The sequence below is a fragment of the Leucoraja erinacea genome, chromosome 18 (assembly GCF_028641065.1).
Source record: "Leucoraja erinacea ecotype New England chromosome 18, Leri_hhj_1, whole genome shotgun sequence".
Classification (NCBI taxonomy): Eukaryota; Metazoa; Chordata; class Chondrichthyes; order Rajiformes; family Rajidae; genus Leucoraja; species Leucoraja erinaceus.
In genome coordinates this window covers 38,905,060-38,925,648 of record NC_073394.1, presented here as the reverse complement: position 1 = coordinate 38,925,648, position 20,589 = coordinate 38,905,060, and the positions used below count along the sequence as shown (strand labels likewise).

General features: G+C 44.8%; 2 protein-coding genes across 2 annotated transcripts in view; both read left to right on the top strand.

Moving 5' to 3' along the window:
* LOC129705980 (ethanolamine kinase 1-like) overlaps positions 1 to 9,042 on the top strand; it is a 125,617-nt gene extending 116,575 nt beyond the window's left edge. The window contains exon 5 of the mRNA XM_055649955.1: positions 8,939 to 9,042. Coding sequence (XP_055505930.1) covers positions 8,939 to 9,042 — 104 coding nt within the window. The remainder of the gene's footprint in view (positions 1 to 8,938) is intronic.
* LOC129705947 (ethanolamine kinase 1-like) overlaps positions 1 to 20,589 on the top strand; it is a 217,703-nt gene that overhangs the window by 36,632 nt on the left and 160,482 nt on the right. The window lies entirely within an intron of this gene.

Genomic DNA, 20,589 nt, shown 5'->3' with positions numbered 1-20,589 from the left:
TTCCAAATGTAGTGTCTCGGACATATCTGTGATACACATCTTCACTGTAGGGACTGTTGTCTGTTTCCAAAATTCAAGTATTAATTTTGTCACTATTATTAGGCCATAGTTAAGAAAACGTCTTTGAAATATCGTTAGCTAAACTAAACTAAGCTAGAAAGCAACAAAAAATGCTTTTCACTGTACCTCAGTACACGTATCAATAAATTAAAATGAACTAAATCGTATTTGACGGTGATACAGAAAATGGCAGCCATGAACTTCATGCTGGGAAGTTACGTGGCATTGTTTCCATGTTAGACTGCTTTCACCTTTACATCAACACAATTTATTTGGCATTAATTATCTCTCGAGTTATCTGATCCAAATTGGGATGTTACTGAATCATCGCAGGAAATTTGTCTCTTTACTTGCCTCACCCTGGCGATCATCACTGTGCAAAGAGTTTAAACAGTTCCCATTGTGTGACAGTCCAGCAGTGTTTTTAACATTGCCACAGTTGACAGGATGGCCACTGATATCAACATGTAATGTATTAAATGGTGAGAGCTTGAACTGTACAAATCAGAAGTGCATGTCCCGAAACAAGCAGCAATTTCACACTGGTATCTGCAATATAAAGCAAGTAACATTTAACCTTTTAGAAAAATAAATGACAATACTTGTTCCAGGGGAAAGACTGCTAAAATGACTAACCTCAATTTCAGGAAATGTTGAGCAAATGAGTTCTAGCAAGAGTACTTCAAAATACATCATTGCCAATGTGGTACTGAAAGGTGTATTGCCTCAAAAAATATTCACAATCTGAAGGAATGGAACTCACTGCATAACCTTCCAGTGAGTGAAGACCTTTATTTATAAAATGAGGTTAAAATGTATTATTGTCATGTGTACTGAAGTACAGTGAAAAGCTTTATTTTGCATGCTCTCCAATCAAATCAGATCACACCATACATAAATGCAATCAAATTAAACTCTAAATAGGTAGATCAAAGGATGCAAATTATACAGTGCAGAATGCAGTTCTCTGTTACGTATCCTCTTGTCCTTTTTCAAGCACATACAGAAACATAGATACATAGAAAATAGGTGCAGCAGTAGGCCATTCGACCCTTTGAGCCAGCACCGCCATTCAATATGATCATGGCTGATCATCTATTCTTGCTTTCTCCCCATATCCTCTGATTCTGTTAGCTCTAAGAGCAATATCTAACCCTCTCTTGAAAACATCCAGTGAATTGGCCTCCACTTCCTTCTGTGGCAGAGAATTCCACAGATTCACTACTCTGGCCGAAGATGGTTTTTCCTCATCTCAGCCCTTGATGTCTCAAATGTCAGACCGCAAATGTCTGAAGAAAAGTCTTGACCCAAAATGTCACCTATTGCTTTTCTCCAGAGATGCTGTGACCTGCTGAGTTACTCCAGCTTATCGTGTCTATCTTTGATCTAAACCAGCATCTTCCTACACATCAGCTCTACACTTGAAACACTACACCTCCAACAACTTGCATTGAAATGGGTAAATGCCCATTATTTCATTTATTTAACTCCACAAAAATTATTTACAATGAATTCTGGATTCTGGTTTTATTAGAACTAGGGTACTGTGTAAAGGAATGCAACTGGAAATTTTAAGAATAAACTAGACTAAGTGGGACCCGTTCACATGGGAGGGCTGTTCCCACAATGCAATATTCCACCTCTCCACCAATTCCAATATTGGTGGCCAGTGGGGGGGGGGGGGGGGGGCTTTCTGGAGCGCTAATATGGGTGTTGTGGGCTGAAGCGACTGGTTTCCAGAGGGCTAGTATGGACATTGTGGGCGAATGGATTCTTGGGCTGGTGGCTCCGTCACTCAAGCGTGTTGTGCTGGCAGCTCACTCACTCACGGCTTGTGGGCTGGCAGTTGACTCGCGCCTATTCCTTGAAATTCCATTTCAAGCAGGTGCAAGGCCACCAAATTCAAGTGCAGTTTCTTACCACTTCAAGCAGGGTGCAAGGCCACCAAATTCAAGTGCAGTTCCATACCATTTCAAGCAGGGTGCAAGGCCACTAAAGTCAGCGAGTCGTACCTGTCCCTCCTCCATCTTGCAGAGACTGGGCCATGCCCACACTTGTGGGTTTTATAGTCCCTCCCCCTCCCACCAGAAGGGGCGTGATTGACAGGAGAGAGAATCTCAACATTTTTTAACACTAATAACTCTTTTATTTTTCATCGATGGGAAAAATCTTCGGCACCTGATGAGCGGTGGGGGACTCTGCGTAAGATGGCCAAAAATCACACCCATACGTGGTAGCATCTTTTTCTAAAATCAATATAAAGTGCAAACAAGGAAGTGGTCAAGATTAGACTTTTAATTATATAGAAGGCAAGGCAACTTTAATTAGGCAAGGCAACTTTAATTAGGCAAGGCAACTTTAGCATTTCCAAACCAAAGGTAACCCAGCTTTAGCATTTCCAAACCAAAGGTAACCCAACTTTAGCATTTCCAAAACAAAGGCAACATAGCTTTAGCATTCCAAACTATATTTTCAAACCACATTAAGGGCACTGACAGGTCAGTAAAACCACTCACAGTTTAGCAGACATGTGTTCAGTGTTATTCACAGCTCAGACTGAGAGACGTGACCCTCTCGCTCCCCCATCTTGCAGAGACTGACTGAGGCACTCAACACTTCCGGGTTTTATAGTCCCTCTGGAAGGGGCGTGGCCTTCAGGAGAGAGAATCTCAACATTTTTAAAACACTAATAACTCTTTTATTTTTCATCGATGGGAAAAGTCCTCGTCCTCCGCAGCGGAGGGGGACTCTGAGTAAGATGGCCAAATATCACAGCCGCAAGTGGCAGTGTTTTTTCTAAAATCAATATACAAAACAACAGGAAGTTGTCAAGATCAGACTTTTAGTAATATAGACTAACATCCAGAAAGAGATGTAGAAAATGTTGAGAGGCATAGATTGAGGAGACGGTCAGAACCTCTTTCCAGGAAGAAATAAAATCAATTACTGGCGAATATAATTTTAAGGTGAGAGGGGAAAAGTTTAAAGGAGATGTGCGGGGCATGTTTTTTACCCAGAGGGTGATGGGTACCTGGAACCAAGGGGTGGTTTAGTTTAGTTTAGTTTAGAGATACAGCGTGGAAATAGGCCCACCGGGACCATGCCGACCAGCGATCCCCGCACATTAACCTTATCATATACACACTAGGGACAATTTACAATTATACCAAGCCAATTTACCTACAAACCTGTACGTTTTTGGAGTGTGGGAGGAAACCGAAGATCTCAGTGAAAACTCACGTAGGTCACGAGGAGAACGTACAAACTCCGTACAACAGCACCCGTGGTCGGAATCGAACCAGGGGCACTGGCGCTGCATTCGCAGTAAGGCATCAACTCTACCGCCGCACCACCGTGCCGGTCGATGGTTGAAGCAGTTATGTTAGTGGTGTTTAAACGACTTTTGGAAAAGCACCTGAATAAGCTGGGAATGGGAGGATATGGATTATGTGCGGGCAGCTGCGAGTTGATCTCGGCACAGACATTGTGGGCCGAAGGGCCTCCTCCTATGCTGTACCGTTCTAAGTTCCAGAGGGCATAGGTTTAATGTGTTAACGTTGAACTAGTATTAACGGATGATTGATGGGCGACGTGGAGTCAGTGGCCCCAAGGCCGTGCTGTATCTTTCAATCAATTAGTGGGGACAGAATGACACAAGACTTGAATGAAGCCTATGGCTCTCTGTCTGGGAGTACAAATCCCACTTAAACATTAATGTCAAGGCCAGAGCAGCCTAACTGTGGTATTTACAATCTCTTTAACCACTTTACAACTTGTACATTTGCTGTTTGGAGAGTTCATTGGTTGAATGGTTGCTTTATTGTCAAATATATCTAGGTGCAGTAATATTCATATTTGCAGTAAAAATCTTACAATACATGTGCACAATCTTACTTAAGGAGACGAGTGTAACAATAGTAGGCAGCACATACGAGCTGCCATGTTTCTGGCACAATTTTGTATGATTCATAGAAACATAGGTGCAGGAGTAGGCCATTCAGCCCCTTCGAGCCAGCATCACCATTCAATATGATCATGCTCATCATCCTAATTGTATGCATAGATGTGGCTAAAGGGATCAGGGGGTATGGAGAGAAGGCAGGTTCACGATACTGAGTTGGATGATCAGCCATGATCATATTGAATGGCGGTGCAGGCTCGAAGGGCCGAATGGCCTACTACTGCACCTATTTTCTATGTCTATATCTATCCAACATCAGTACCCCGTTCCTACTTTCTCCCCATATCCCTTGATTCCGTTAGCCCGAAGAGCTACATTTAACTCTCTTGAAAACATCCAGTGAATTGGCCTCCACTGCCTTCTGTGGCAGAGAATTCCACAGATTCACAACTCCCTGGTTTTTCCTCATCTCAGTCCTAAATGGCCTACCCCTTATTCTAAAACTGTGACCCCTGGTTCTGGACTCCCCCAACATCGGAGTTGTTATAAGCCCGGTCGATCCATTCTTTCAGCATATGTTTGTCCCGCCATCCCGGGAATAAACCTGGTGAACCCAGGCTGCACTCCTTCAATAGCAAGAATGTCCTTCCTCAAATTAGGAGACCAAAACTGCACATAATACTCCAAGTGTGGTCACACCAGGGCCCTGTACAACTACAGTAGTACCTCCTTGCTCCTATACTCAAATCCTCTCGCTATGAAGGCCAATATGTAATTTGCTTTCTTCACTGCCTGCCATACCTGCATTCAAGTCCAAAGTTGTTAAAAATGTAGATTCTTAACTTGTCCATAGAGGGCAAGTTGTACTGACGACGGCACTGGGTCAGAGTTGAAGGGTCGGACTGGTCTGGCGATATTGTCGGTGTCCTCCAGTGTTGTTCCGTCACTCTGTGCTGCTGCAGGCCTCCTGGAACGGCACCCATTCTAATCGAGCCCCAGGCTACTGCTGGGCCTCCAGCGGCAGATTCCACCATCACCTCTACCTAGACACATCGACCCCCATACAGTTAGGCAAAGTGCCATGGATAGTCACAAAAAGCTGGAGTAACTCAGCGGGACAGGCAGCATCTCTAAAGAGATGTAATGGGTGATGTTTTGGATCGAGGCCCTTATTCAGATTGAACAAACGTCACCCATTCCTTCTCTCCAGAGATGCTGCCTGTCCTGCTGAGTTACTCCAGATTTTTATTTCTATCTTCAGTTTAAACCAGCATCTGCAGTTCCCTGCTCGGCAAAGTGCCATGGTCCCGGTTCCACAAATGTTACCATGGCTTTGACTTTTAAGTAGCTACGTGTCAGGTTTAGCTTGAGAGTCGCTCCTACAAAGCAATTCATCTTTGCTATTTTGGAGACCCCACGTCATCGGAAATTATTCATCTTGCTGAGTTTATGTTGCCAAGCGCGCCGGAGCAGCCAAGAGTCTCCGGGCATCTTTTGAAGACCCCTGGCCTTCCAAAAACAAACCAAGGTTATATGACCCAGTAAAGGACGGATGGGGGGAATAGAAAGCGATCTTTACTGGGATATTAGCGGGAGATTGCAAGCACGGTGATGAACCCAATGGGTGCAAACAAATCCTGAAATATTGTTCCTCATTTGTGAGGTTGCAGGTTCATTGGTGCCGAGACCAAACCACTTTGATTTCTGCTTTCAAAATTACTCTCAAGTATCAGATGCATGTGACTCTCTTCTAGAGTTTTACAGTGTGTGATCACAGGCTTGTTAAAATATTATGACAAGAACATTGTTATGATGTGACTGACATCATGTCTGAGAGGGGGAGGACAGATTTGCATGGCAGTGACTAAGAGCCCTTTGTAAGCTCAAACACTCCAATCATATGATGTAATTTATTTTGCAAAAATTTGAAATTTAACTGGTGCTTTGTGCTGAGAAGAATCGGTCAATGTTGTCAAATACTGAATCCACGGAGAGTTCTTTAGACTTTAGACTTTAGAGATACAGCACGGAAACGGGCCCCTCAGTCCGCAGAGTCCATGCCGACCAGCGACCATCCCATGCACTGGCAGCACCATTTACACTAGAGACTCCAATTTAACAAAGCCAATTAACCTACAAACTGTGGAGTGTGAGAGGAAACCGGAGCACCCGGAGAAAACACAAATGGTCACAGGGAGAACATACGAACTCCGTAAAGTAAACACTCCGAGTCAGGATTAAATCCGGGTCTCTGGCTGTGTAAAGCAGCAGTCCATTCTGTTACTGTAAGCTGGGCATTGTACATTCCTGAACTACTATTTATAATGCAACACATCAAACATTAACTTGGAAACACAAGGAACTGCAGATGTTGGAATCTTGACCAGACACAATGTGCTGGAGTATCTCAGTGGGTCAGGCAGCATTAGTCTGGAGAAGGGTTTCGGCCCGAAACGTAAGGATCAGTCTGAAGAAGGGTTTCGGCCTGAAACGTCGCCTATTTTCCTCGCTCCATAGATGCTGCTGCACCCGCTGAGTTTCTCCAGCAATTTTGTGTACCTAGCATCTCTAGAGAACCTGGATAGTTGACGTTTTTGATCAGGGGCCTTATTCAGACTGATTGTGGGGGGGGGGGAGGAAATCTGGACGAGAGGCGGGCGGGACAAAGCCAGGCAGGTAATAGGTAGATACAGGTGAGGGGCGTTTGGACTGGCAGATGCTTAGGTAACTACAAGCATGCCTTCTTTGCCCTTTCCCCCGCCATTGTTAGCCCCTCCCCCTCTCTTGTGCCCCACCTGGATCACCTATTTCTCCCCTGCACCTCCCATGAAACCTACATTCCGTCCTCTATTGCACAATAGTCACAATTCGCAACTCCCATTTTCTCTGACACCTTCAGGCTTTTCCTCTCCGACCCTTGTCCACCTATCACTCACCAGGCTTTGCTATGCCCCTCTCCTTCCAGACTTCTTCCCCCCTACCCGCACCAGTCTGATGCTTTGCAACCAAAAAGAATCGTGCAATGTCTCGAAATACAGAATCCATCAGTCCCAACCCGAAACGTCACCTATCCACGTTCTCTAGAGATGCTGCCTGACCCGCTGAGTTACTCCAGCACTTTGTGGCACGCTCGAGTTTGAAACAATACCCTTGTTGTGCATTTTACATTTTTACTTTTAGCATCAAATCTGAGCTTTGGGGAACTTGAGTGCCTAATTACTACCTTTCAATCATATCTAGAGCAGTAGTTTAAAGGCACACTCTTAACTCCATCCAGCCAAGAGCGGAACTCACTATCAAAACATGGAGGGGACGGGGGACACAATTTTTTGGCGGCCACGCGCGAGACTTCGGAGGCTCAATCCAGCGCTAAAAGTGGAGATTTTAAAATCGGGATCACAAAAACTTGGGGGGGAATGTCCCCTACCTCTCAAAGCATGGGGGGGGACGTGTCCCGTCTGGCCCCCCCCGGGATTTCCGCCCCTGCAACCAGCTAAATAAAGGCTTTCTAGTTCCCCACTATCAACATAGTGTGTAGCACATACAATCCTTCCTCTGGCTTCACATTCCACACCTCATTTCTCCTTTAGTCATCTCACTTGCTTTTCCTTCCATCACTGGACTTTGTCTAAGCATCTACCAATCAAAACACCTCAACTGAATCCACCTATCACTTGCCAGGCTTTGCCCCACCCCCATCTCTCTTCCAGCTTTCTCACCCCACTCCTACAATCAGCCTGAATGTTCCTACCAGCTTGACTAGGTTCAAAAGCTGCCGAAGTAACTCAACGGGTGAGGCAGCATCACTGGAGAATGTGGATAGGTGACGTTTCGGGTTGGGACAAATGTCTACAAAAAGTCCGGTGAAGTATAGGGCGGCCAAGGTGGCGCAGCGGCACCAAAGGCCCGGGTTCTATTCTGACTAGACGGGTGTTGTCTGTATGGAGTTTCTACATTCGCCCAGTGACCGCATGGTTTTTCTCTGGGTGCTCCAGTTTCCTCCGATTTTCCAAAGATGTACAGGTTTGTAGCTCAATTGGCTTCTGTAAATTGTCCCTGGTGTGTAGGATGGGACTAGTGTGCAGGTGATCGCTGATCACCATGGACTCGGTGGGCTGAGAGGCCTGTTTTCTCGCTGTATCTCTAAACTAAACTATACTAAAGATATCTAACCCCTAGGTCAGATTCAGATTCAGATTCAGATTCAATTTTAATTGTCATTGTCAGTGTACAATACAGAGACAACAAAATGACTACATTAGAAACATAGAAACATAGAAAATAGGTGCAGGAGGAGGACATTTGGCCCTTCGAGCCAGCATCGCCATTGTGATTATGCCTGATCATCCACAATCAGTAACCCGTGCCTGCCTTCTCCCCATACCCCTTGATTCCGCTAGCCTCTAGAGCTCTATCTAACTCTCTTTTAAATTCACCCAGTGAATTGGCCTCCACTGCCTTCTGTGGCAGATAATTCCACAAATTCACAACTCTCTGGGTGAAAAGGTTGTTTCTAATCTCAGTTATAAATGGCCTCCCTTTTATTCTTAGACTGTAGCCCCTGGTTCTGGACTCCGCCAACATTGGGAACATTTTTCCTGCATCTAACTTGTCCTGTCTGTTTATAATATTATACGTTTCTATAAGATTCCCCCTCATCCTTCTAAACTCCAGCGAATACAAGCCTTAGTTATAGCCAGGCCATTTCTAGCACGGGTAAATCAACAGTACACCGCACAGTTCAATAATATTTAAAAAATGATGTAATTATATATCATAAAAAAGGATTTAAATACATTTATGGATACACTTGTGCATCGTGTGATCTAGATTTTTGTTAAGTGAAGGCTGATGGCTGTTTTTCTGAAGTGATGCAGAACATAGATTAGTTCAGTGAATATAACAATGCACCTCGATGCTAATCTACTCGATATAACAATGTCACTAGAAGTCTTGTTTTCTGCTTATTGTTCACAGATAAAACCCAGGAAATTGCCAGCTACAATACATGCTGGTGGGAACCAATGGGAAAGAATAAACTTGCTATCATTGTGCTGTGCTTATCCCCAGCACAGCGCTAGTGGATGTGGGAGTAGCGTGTGGCCATAGCGTTCTGTTCCACGGAGATAGTATTGAAAAGGCAAGCAGAACACCAGTCTTTATTTTTAAAGCAATCAGCCACAGGAGCAGGGCACAACTTACACCTAGGGACAGACAATGTGGTGCTAAATTTGGGCTTACAAATAGGGACTCTGCACAAAATCATGGGGAGGGTGATAAAATGTGCAATGTTTGTATTACAAGAGTACTTTATTGTCCCCTTTCTCCCTGACGCTGGATTACATGTATCCTACAGCCTTCCATATCGAACATTTGTTATGAAATTACTTTGTGAAGGAAAATACCAAATAGAATAAAACATAGATGAAAGTGCAGCACAAACACAGTGTCCACAATGTCTATACCGAGCGTGATGGAATGGATGGAAAACTTTATTGTCTCCTGTGGCAAGTCACAGAGAAATTCTTTGCTTGCATAGCCAAGGTATGCAAATAGTCACCACACAAAGGGCACAGACAAAGTTACAAAGTACCCCACACCGGCTCTTCCTTTGTCTTTCCCTCCCTCCCCCTCCCCCCATGCCAGGTCCTCCATTGTTCTTCCCCCTCTCACCCTCACAGTGGTTCCCGCGCACCATCATCAATCGCCGACCGCTGGTCGACCCGCGAGGTTCCCACCGACACACGAGGTTTCATGACCACCGCCGCTACGCCAAGAGATGCCAAGACCATCCTTTATCTACCTGCACATAATCCATATCCCTCCATTCCCCACATGTCCATGTGTCCAACTAAAATACTCTTGAATGCCACAACCGTATCTGCCTCCCCCACCATCCCAGGCAACACATTCCATGCACTCACCACCCTCTGTTAAAAAAGGTGGCTCACATATCTCCTTTAAACTTTGTCCCTCTCACCTTAAAACTATGCTAGATCTAAAGTTCTCAATCTAAGGTAATAAAGTACTAAATCTAATATTTGATGTTTTCACCCTCGGGGGAAAAAAAGATTCTGACTGTCACCTAGTAGTAGAATACCTTTTGATTGCTGCAATTCCAATCACGTAGAGAAGGCATAGAGAATCTTGTTTGAATATAAAGATCTAAAAACTAGGATTGCTTCAAGTGGAGCATCAGAGGTTAAGAGTAAACCTGATCAACGTTTATAGAATTATCAGTCATAACTAGAGTAGACAGTCAGAACCTTTTTCCCAGGGTGGTAACGTTGTATAGGGCTCTGGTGAGACCACATCTGCAGTATTGTGTACAGTTTTGGTCTCCTAATTTGAGGAAGGACATCCTTGTAATTGAAGCAGTGAAGCGTAGGTTCACGAGATTGATCCCTGGGATGGCGGGACTGTTATATGAGGAAAGATTGATAAGACTAGGTTTGTGTTCACTGGAGCTTAGAAGGATGAGGGGTTATCTTATAGAAACATATAAAATTATAAAATGAATGGACAAGCTAGATGCAGGAAAAATGTTCCCAATGTTGGGCGAGTCCAGAACCAGGGGCCACAGTCTTAAAATAAAGGGGAGGTCATTTAACACTGAGGTGAGAAAAAAAAATTTTACCCAGAGAGTTGTGAATGTATGGAATTCCCTGCCACAGAGGGCAATGGAGGCCAAATCACTGGATGGATTTAAGAGAGAGTTAGAGCTCTAGGGGGTAGTAGAGTCAAGGGATATGGGGAGAACGCAGGCATGGGTTATTGATAGGGAACGATCAGCCATGATCACAATGATTGGCGGTGATGGCTCGAAGGGCCGAATGGCCTCCTCCTGCACCTATTTTCTATGTTTCTATGTTTCTGTGTCAAGGGTCAGAGCATAAGCTATAAGGTGAGAGGGGAAAAGTGTCAAGGAGTTGAACGGGGTACGTTATTTTACACAGAGGGTGGTGGGTGCCTGATACGTGTTGCCAGGGGTGGCGGTAGAGGCAGATACGACAGTGGAGTTTAAGATATTTTGAGCTGGGCACGTGGACATGCAGGGAATGGATGGATATGGATCATGTGTAGACTGAAATATAGTTTAACTTGCCGTCATGATCATATGTTCATATGTCAAAGGTGCAGAATTAGGCCATTCGGCCCATCATGTCTACTTCGCCATACAATCATGGCTGATCTATCTTTTCCTCTCAACTCCATTCTCCTGTCTTCTCCCCATCAGCCTTGACACCCGTACTAATCAAGAATCTGTCAATCTCCGCCTTAAAATTACCTAACGACGGCCTCCACAGCCTTCAGTGGCAATGCATTCCACAGATTCACCACCCCCGACTAAAGGAATTCCTCTCGACTACTTTCTGAAGGGGCGTCCTTTTATTCTAAGGCTATGCCCTCTGGTCCTAGACTCTCCCACCCGTGGAAACATCCTCTCCACATCCACTCCGTTCAAGCCTTCCACTATTCGGTAATTTTCAATGAGGTACCCCCTCATCCTTCTAAACTCCAGTCAGTACAGGCCCAGTGCTGTCAAAGCTCATCATACGTTGCGTAGGGAAGAATTGCAGATGCTGGTTTAAATCGAAGATAGCCAAAAAATGCTGGAGTAACTCAGCGGGACAGGCAGCATCTCTGGAGAGAAGGAATGGGTGACGTTTCAGGTCGACACCTTCCTCAGACTGATGTCAGGGGAGTGGGCGGGCCAGACATAAAATGTAGTCGGAGACTGGTGGGAGAACTGGGAAGGGAGAGGGCATGGAGAGAGAGGGAAAGCAAGGGCTACTTGAAGTTGGAGAAGTCAATGTTCATACCACTGGGTTGTAAGCTACCCAAGCGAAATATGAGGTGTTGTTCCTCCAATTTGCGCTGAGCCTCACTCTGACAATGGAGGAGGCCACGGACAGAAAGGTCAGTGTGGGAATGGGAGGGGGAGGGGGAGTCAACATGTTGAGCAACCGTTTAAAAAAAGAATTCTGGGTTAAAATGTGGTCGTAGTTTTACATTATCATCATACGTTAACGTACATTGATGTTCACGAGCCAAGAGTGTTTCATTGTCATAGGTCCAAAACGGAACAATGACATTCAGCACAGCTCCATGCTCCTATTCTGTACTGTTCTATGTTCCATGTGTGAGATACAGATATGCATCGTGCCCCTTGAAGGCTTCACGCCCAGCAATAGTTGGGTGCTTTTCCTTTCATTTATATCCTTCAAGAATTGAGGACGTTTTTCTAGCACGTGGGAAGTTTTCACTTGACTTCCTGGAGATTAAATCAGGTCAATGTACAGACTGATTTGGAGGGAAGAGTTTCTAAAGGAAATGACAGTTCTCAATTTATTTGTATTTTCTCGGTTCACACAACCAAAGAATGAAGCAGGCACTGTATAAATGTCTATTATTCTCTGCTGGCTAGCATGATGTGTTTGTCATTTCCTTCCTCTGCTATTTTTAATGCACTCATTAATATACTTGCTGTCTGTTTAACAGATTCCTTTTAACTAACAAATAGAAGCTTGTGAATGCTGTAACGTGTATAAACCGATCTGCCAGTTTGCTATCACAGTCAAAATAGCATAGCATAAGTCACATAGCATGAAACAGGCCCTTCGGCCCAACTTGGTCATGCCAACCAAGATGCCCCATCTATTCCTGTCTCATTTAGCATGTATTTTGCCCATATCTCTCTCCACTAAAATTGCCTGGAGGGGCAGTAAACAGCGAGGTGGCACAGTGATGCAACGGCAGAGATCCGGGTGCTATCCTAACTACATGTACTGTGTGTACAATGTTTGCATGGTCTCTCTGATCTCAAAGACGTGTGGGTTTGTGGGCTAATGGACTCTTTGTAAATTGCCCCTAGTGTGTAACGAGTGGATGAGAAAATGTGATATCATAGAACTAGTGTGAACAGGTGAATGAGAAGATAAGAAGATAAGACTGTTCAATGAACTTTTTATAACTGTCGGCGTCAGAAACGTGGGTACTAGGTGAGGTCTACTGTACGATGTTACTGGGTTGTATGCAAAACAAAGAATTTCACTATGTCTAGGTACATGTGACAATGAAATATCATTGAATCATTGAATTGAAACGTTGGTCGCCGTGGACTGGATGGGCTGAAGGGCCTGTTTCTGTGCTGTATCACCAAACTAAATCACTGGGGAAATGATTCTGTTGGCCAATGCTTCCACTTCCGATGGGACTCAGCTATTTAATCAGCAATTAGTCCTGTATTTCCAAGAACGCACTTCCAAACACAGATGTCAAGGCCTCTCTGACAGATACGCATGGCTGCCTCGGCAGGTCAGGTCACCTCCAGATTCCACGTGGGAATTGATGGCTACAGAGGAGGAAGCAGAAGGGAGGGGAGGTTAATAAAAATCAAACGAAAAAGCTCCACTTTCTGGAAATCTGAAATAGAAATATTAAATGTTGGAAACACTCAGCAGGTCAGGCTGTAGTTGTGGAAATATCAAGAGTTAATGTTTCAGGTCAAAAGACCTTTCATCAGGGCTATTCATTATATCACTTTAGTTTAAGATTTTGTTTATTGATGTGTTTGAGTTCATTTTATTTTTTTATTTTTCGTTTTAAAGACAGCATGGAAACAGCCCCTGTGGCCCAACTGAGTCCACACCAGCCATCGATCGCCCGTTCACACTAAGTCTATGTTATCCCACTTTCTCATTCACTCCCTACACAATTTTCAGAGGCCAGTTAACCTACGACCAATTAATCTGGAGCACCCGGATGAAACCCACGCAACGTGGTCACAGGGAGAACGTGCAAACTCCACATACACAGACTGCACCCATGGTCAGGCTCGAACATGGGACTCCAGCTTTGGGAAGTAGCGTTGCACCACTGTGAGGCCCCGATGCTTCAGCCTTTCATTAAATGTTCTCTATTATTGTTAATTCATTTTAATTTTACAGTGCTGATTTGTTAAAGGGCGGCAGGGTTGCGGAGCACTAGCATTGCTCCCTTGCAGCGCCGGAGACCAGGGCTCGATCCTGACTATGAGTGCTGTCTATACGGAGTTTGTACGTTCCCCCTGTGACACTGTGAGTTTTCTCCGGGTGCTCCGGTTTCTTCCCATACTCCAGGTTGTAGGTTAATTGGCATAGGTAAAAACTGTAAACTGGCCCTAATGTGTAGGATCGTGCTAATGTACATGGTGACCACAGGTCGGCGTGGACTCGGTGGGCCAAAGGGACAGTTTCTGACCTGTATCTCTAAAGTAAACTAAGCTAAAAAAGGATATTCTTCAACTTGGATAAATTTTTTGCATTAATAGTTGACGGAGGCTTCCAAAGTATATAAAGACAGAACGTGCAGTGTTTGTACCTAGTTAAGCTGGCTGCAGTGCTGTGCTGGCTGGTAAAGTGTTGCCGCAGTGTTAAGGGCCTGTCCCACTTACGTGTCCTTGGCACGCAAATTACGCGACCTCGTGGTTGTGTTGAGGCACACGGGCATCGTATGGCTGCACGGGGCCGGTCCCAGTTAGAAGCGCGGAGGGGTATGTATTTGTGCACGACATCGTGCGGGTCTCCAAAAATTTTGTAGTGAACAAAATATTTGCACGCCTACGGCCTGTTGCAGAATTGACGGCCAAAATGGGACAGACCCAAGACCCTGGCGCGACGCAATGTCTCTCCTCCAACAGCGGCAGAACCAGGCAAACGATCGCCGAACTCGGCCTGGGGCTCACGCCCGTTGCGGTCCGGATCCGCCCCCACTTCTACTCCCAGAGCAGGGCCAAGAAAATTGAAGATAGACACAAAATGCAGCAGTAACTTAGCGGGACCGGCAGCTCCTCTGGAGAGAAGCAATGGGTGGCGTTTCGGGTCAAGACCCTCCTTTTCAGACTGAAGAAGGGTCCCGACACGAAACATCACCCATTGCTTCTCTCCAGAGAGGCTGCCAGTCCCGCTGCGATACTCCAGCTTTGTGTCCATCTTTAAATGACGCCACGCGCTCCAGACGGCTGTGCGTACGCATGTAATCGCGCCCGACCTTCGCAGGACCGTCACGGCTCAACGTGACCACGAAGTCACGTTATTTGCGTGCCAAGGACATGTAAGTGGGACTGGGGCTTTACTGTACGTTGCAGCTCCTAATCATGCTCAACCTTTGACATGCCATGAGTGAGAAGATTATCCATCAACATTCAGACCAACTGAGTGTGGACGTGCAAGATCTTGGACAGTGTTCCAGGAAGGAGTGTCAGGACAGTAAATTCACGCTCAGTATTTGCTTAGTTTTAGCTTAGTTTGGAGATACAGCACGGAAACAGGCCTTTCGGCCCACCGGGTCCGCGCCGACCAGCGATAGCCCGCACATCAACACAATCCTACACCCACTAGGGACAATTTTTACATTAAAGTGGGGACCGGCAGGTTTTTAAGGGTGTCAAAGGTTACGGAGAGAAGGCAGGAGAATGGTGGTAAGGGGGGAGATAGGTCAGCCATGATCAAAAAGTGGAGCAGTAGATAGGTGAAATGACCTAATTCTACTCTATGTCATATGGTTTTATGGTCTAAAATCATGCAGTGCTGAAAAGACCCGTATAAGTTAGAATTGTCAGGTATTGTCACTGGACATCACAGAGTGCTAGAGTGAGGATTTGATTCTACCTTGTGGCTTCAGGTTAAGATATATTAAAATCAGACATTATGAGCAGTGTTAGAATGTAATTGTGTATTTGGTGACACTATTTTTAGGAATTGGACTATGGAATATACCGATGCAAAACTAACCAGGATCGAATGGCGGAGCAGACTCAGTAGGCCGAATGGCCTAACTATGCTCCTGTGAATTATTGATGGCACATCAATGAGGCCACTGCGGAAATTCACCATGCTGCAATGCGCTACAATGCTGAGAACTATATTCCACACTCTGTATCTTCCCCTTTGCTCTACCTATTGTACTTCATTGCCAGAGCGAGGCCAATGCAATTCGGAGGAACGGCACCTCATATTTTGCTTGGGCAGCCTACTGTATGAATATAGAAATTTCAGATTTTAAGTAACTTACCTTTCCCTCCCTTATCCTCTCACCCCTTGCCCGCCTCCTGCACCTTAGGCGTTCCACAGTTCTCCACATTTTCACTCATGAGATCACATCTTCCCTAGCCAACAATTCACAAGTTCACGTTATGGGAGTAGAATTAGGCCATTCGGCCCATCGAGTCCACTCCGCTATTCAATCATGGCTGATCTCTGCCTCCTAATCCCATTTTCCTGCCTTCTCCCTATAACCCTTGACACCCATTCTAATCAAGAATTTGTCTATATCTCTGCCTTAAAAATATCCACTGACTTGGCCTCCACTGTACCACAAGTGAGTTCCACAAATTAACTACCCTCTGACTAAAGAAGTTCCTCCTCACCCCTTTATTAAAAGAGTGCCCTTTAATTCTGAGGCTGTGACCTCTGGTCCTAGACTCTCCCACCAGTGGGAACATCCTTTCCACATCCACTCTATCTACGCCTTTCATTATTCTGTAAGTTCTGTTATTCAATAAGGTCCCCCCTCAACCTTCTAATCTCCAGTGAGTTGAAGCCCAGTGCTGTCAAACGCTCATCATATGCAAACCCACTCATTCCTGGGATCCATGACCCTGCGTGAGGTCATTTGCGGGCTGCATTGGTTCGTTTTTTCTCGCCTTCAGCTCTTCACCCCATCTCCAACCCCCTCCTTTCAGTCTGAAGCAGAGTCCCGACCTAAAATGTCACCAGAGATGCTGCCTGAGCTGCTGTTACCCCAGCACTTCATGCTTATCCCTGTACATGAGTTTGCCTTGATTGTATTTATGTCTGGTATATCTGATCTATTTGGATAGCACGCAAAACAATGCCTTTCAACGTACCCGACACAATAATAAACCTAAACCAAACATAAGATTTTAACAAGAGTATCGATGCCCATAATATTTATGTGGACATGAGGACATCAATTAATTTTAAGCATAGCTCCTTCATAAATAGCTGATTTCAAACATTGTTTTATCTTTACACTGTGAATGAATTACTGAAACTGAAGTAGTGCTGAAAATGTGCACACTATTTTTCTGCAGTTTATTTTACTTTGGGATAAGTGTATTTTAAAGAGTATTTCTTTTTAAGTGTGTACGTACCTAAGAGGTTCAGAGAGTATAAATGGTAATGCTCATTAGGTTTCTTTCCAGCCCCTCTCCTAACATAATTGGCCACTACTTAAAGAATCTCTCAAGGTAATGTGGAATTTAATAACAAAACTTTCTCAGCTGCAAGTGATGGTGTTACACCAGTGAGCAGCAAGGGGAAGGTTTTATCTCCATGAATCCAAACCTGTTCTTCCACCTCAGATGCAAGCAGACTCCCCATTGTCCTTTCTCAACAGATGCTGCCTGCCCTGTCAACTTAATTGAATAGAGTCAGAAAACGCAGAGAATGCCCGGTAGACCAACATCATCCGTGGAGAGATAAACAAAAGCAGAGCTTCCGGTCGAACCTGGAAAATCTGGAAGATGCAACCAATTTTGAGATGCGGGGAGATGGGAGGGCAAAGGAAAGCGGAGAGCAAGGGGGGGGGAAAGTTGAATGGTGAAAGACAATAGGAGGCAGCCATGTTCACAAGTTCACAAGTTACCGGCCGTGGCAGAGAGATGCGTTTTGAAAACCCGAGCAAGTGTGAGGCGTTGCTATTTGGGAGGTCAGATGGGAGGTGAAGGTATACAGCTCACGGCAAGACCCGCAACAGAAGGAAAGTTTAGGGTGGCACAGTGGTAGAGTTGCTGCTTTACAGCGCCAGAGACCCAGGTTCGATCCTGACTACGTGACCTGTCTGTACGAAGTTTGTGCGTTCTCCGTGTGACCGATGAAGTTTTCCCCGGGGGCTCCGGTTTACTCCCACACTCCAAACACATCGTTTGGAGGTTAATTGGCTTCGGTAAAAAATGTAAATTGTCCCTAGTGTGTAGGATAGTGCTCGTGCATGGGGTGATCGCTGGTCGGCGCAGGCTGAAGGACCCGTTTCCACGCTGCCCTGTGCAGGCAGGCTTTTAACACAGAGGGTGGTGGGTACCTGCAATGCACTGTCAAGGGTGGTGGTGGTGGTGGAGGCAGATACGATAGTGGCATTTAAGAAGTTTTTGGGTCAGCATATGGATATGCAGGGAATGGGGGGGGGGGGTTTGCATCACTTGCAGCTGGGGGGAATTATTTTAACTTAATTGTGGGATAAACATTGTGGGCTGTAGGGCCTGTTCCTTTGATGTTGTGTTCTTTGCTCTATGGTTTAATGCCTCATGTGCTTCTTAGAAGTCTTTAACTTGGCATCATGTTCGGCACGGAAATTGCGGGCCGAATGGCCTGTTCACGTGCTGTACTGTTCTATGTAGGAAGGTGCTGGTACTGAAGATAGACCCAAAATGCTGGAGTAACACAGCGGGACAGGCAGCATCTCCGCAAAGCCAGATGACACCCTTCAGATTGAGACCCTTCTTCAGGCTGAAACTGACGAAATGGAAGGGTAAGGTGTGAAAATGACAGATCAAAGCAGCCAATGCTCATTCCACATTTCCTTCATCACCATCTGCTTTGGTCTATCATTTTTACACTGAACCCTTCCATGGCTCTAGACTCCCTCTCCCCTGACTCTCAGTCTGAAGAAGGGTCTCGAACCAAAACATCACCCATTCCTTCTCTCCAGAGACGCTGCCTGACCCACTGAGTTACTCCAGCATTTGTGTCTGCACGTATCTATGTTCTATATTTAAACCTACTGTACTGGGGTGATATGAAGATCATTTTCCTGCCTCCACGCTCATTTGCTCCTGATCCCTGTGAAAACTGTTTGCAAAGGAGTTTGAAATGGATGAAGGGTGCGAATTAGTAAGTAATCGTCCTATGTTGGGGAGAAAGTGGACAAAAATACGGTGTAAGATTTTGTGTTTATTTCAATCACTTTGCTTCAGGGTCTTGAAAGATGCTGAGCATCCAAATCTTTGCTGAAAAGCTGCATGTAAGGCTGCCATTGGCAATCCCTGAGGACTCTTGTAATGTAAGGAGAAAAGCCAGAGGAGGATTTTTGTTTGAGAGACCATTTTGCAAAGGTTTCAAACATCAAGCGCGATGATTGAGATTATTTTGCTGAATGCCTAATCTTTTATTTAAGGCTGTGTTCTCTGTTCACTTTCATTCAGATGGATTGAAGAGTATAAATTGAAGTTAGTTCAGTGAATTTGACAAAGTTGTCAACGTGGCTATTAAGTGCATAAATCAATGTTTCGAAAACATTTGCTGTCTATATGGTGAGTTAGTACTTGACTCAATTACAGTTTCTCTGGGTATATATAAACCTGAGAAATAAATCAAACCACAACATGAAGTGTATTGTTGATATTGGTTGTCTGCTCTTTATGGAGAAGGGAAAAAGGAATACTAATGGTCAACATTTGATGGCATTGTAGTCAAGATATTTTATTGGGACTGCATGTCATCAGATCAGGAGAGTTGTGCAGACAGAAAGAAATGTGAATGGTGGAATCTTGAGTAAAACTCAGCCTGAAGAAGATGAAGGAAGGAACGGCAGATGCTGATTTACACCGAAGAGAGACCCAAAATGCTGGAGTAACTCAGCGGGTCAGGCAGCATCTCTGGAGGTAGACAGAAAAATGCTGGCGAAACTCGGCGGGTGAGGCAGTATCTGTGGAGAGAAGGAATTAGCGACGTTTCGGGTCGAGACCCTTCTTTGGGCAGCATCTCTGGAGAGAAGGAATGGATGATGTTTTGGGTCGAGACCCTTCTTCAGATCTTCTTCTGAAGAGGGGTCCCAACCCGAAACGTCACCCACTCCTTCTCTCCAGAGATGCTGCCTGTCCTGCTGAGTTACTCCAGCATTTTATGTCTACCTTGAGTCTGAAGAAGGGTTTGGACCAGAAATGTCACCTGTCCATGGGATCACTTGTTTCCCTTCTGACCCACTAAGATCCTCCAGCACTTTGCGTTTTGCTCAAGATTTCAGCATCTGCAGTTCCTCGTGTCTCCAAACTGGGTGCCCTGCAACTTGTCGCTGATTATCCTTTACAACATGTTGCAAACCAGGGTAGTTATAAATTCCAAATTAAAGAGAGACGCAAGGAAATGCAGATACTGAAATCAACAAGCATTTTAAGTCATGATTAAAAATGGATGAAAGAACCTGTCACATGTTTAAACCTTTGGCCACATTCATTAAAAAAGGCTATGATGTTAATACTGTATGTGTCCGATTTTAGAGGTTATTATAATGAAACCTTTGCTAGTGTATCAAAAAAGTTGATCTGGGTGTGTATCTGAGTGTTATTGTTCATTATGATTTCTCAGCTTTGTACACTGATTATGAGCAGATTTCATATTTTCGAAGAAGGGTTCCGGCATGAAACGTTGCCTATTTCCTTCGCTCCACAGATGCTGTTGCACCCGTTGAGTTTCTCCATTCACATTTCCAGATATTATTTTTCATTTAGGATTTCTAATCTGATTAGTCAAAATGTTTTTTTATTTAAGATATTTCCATTAAATTAACTAGGTGTGCAAAATATGATTCAGCCTGAAAATCACTGACTATTAATCCCAAATTAGAAT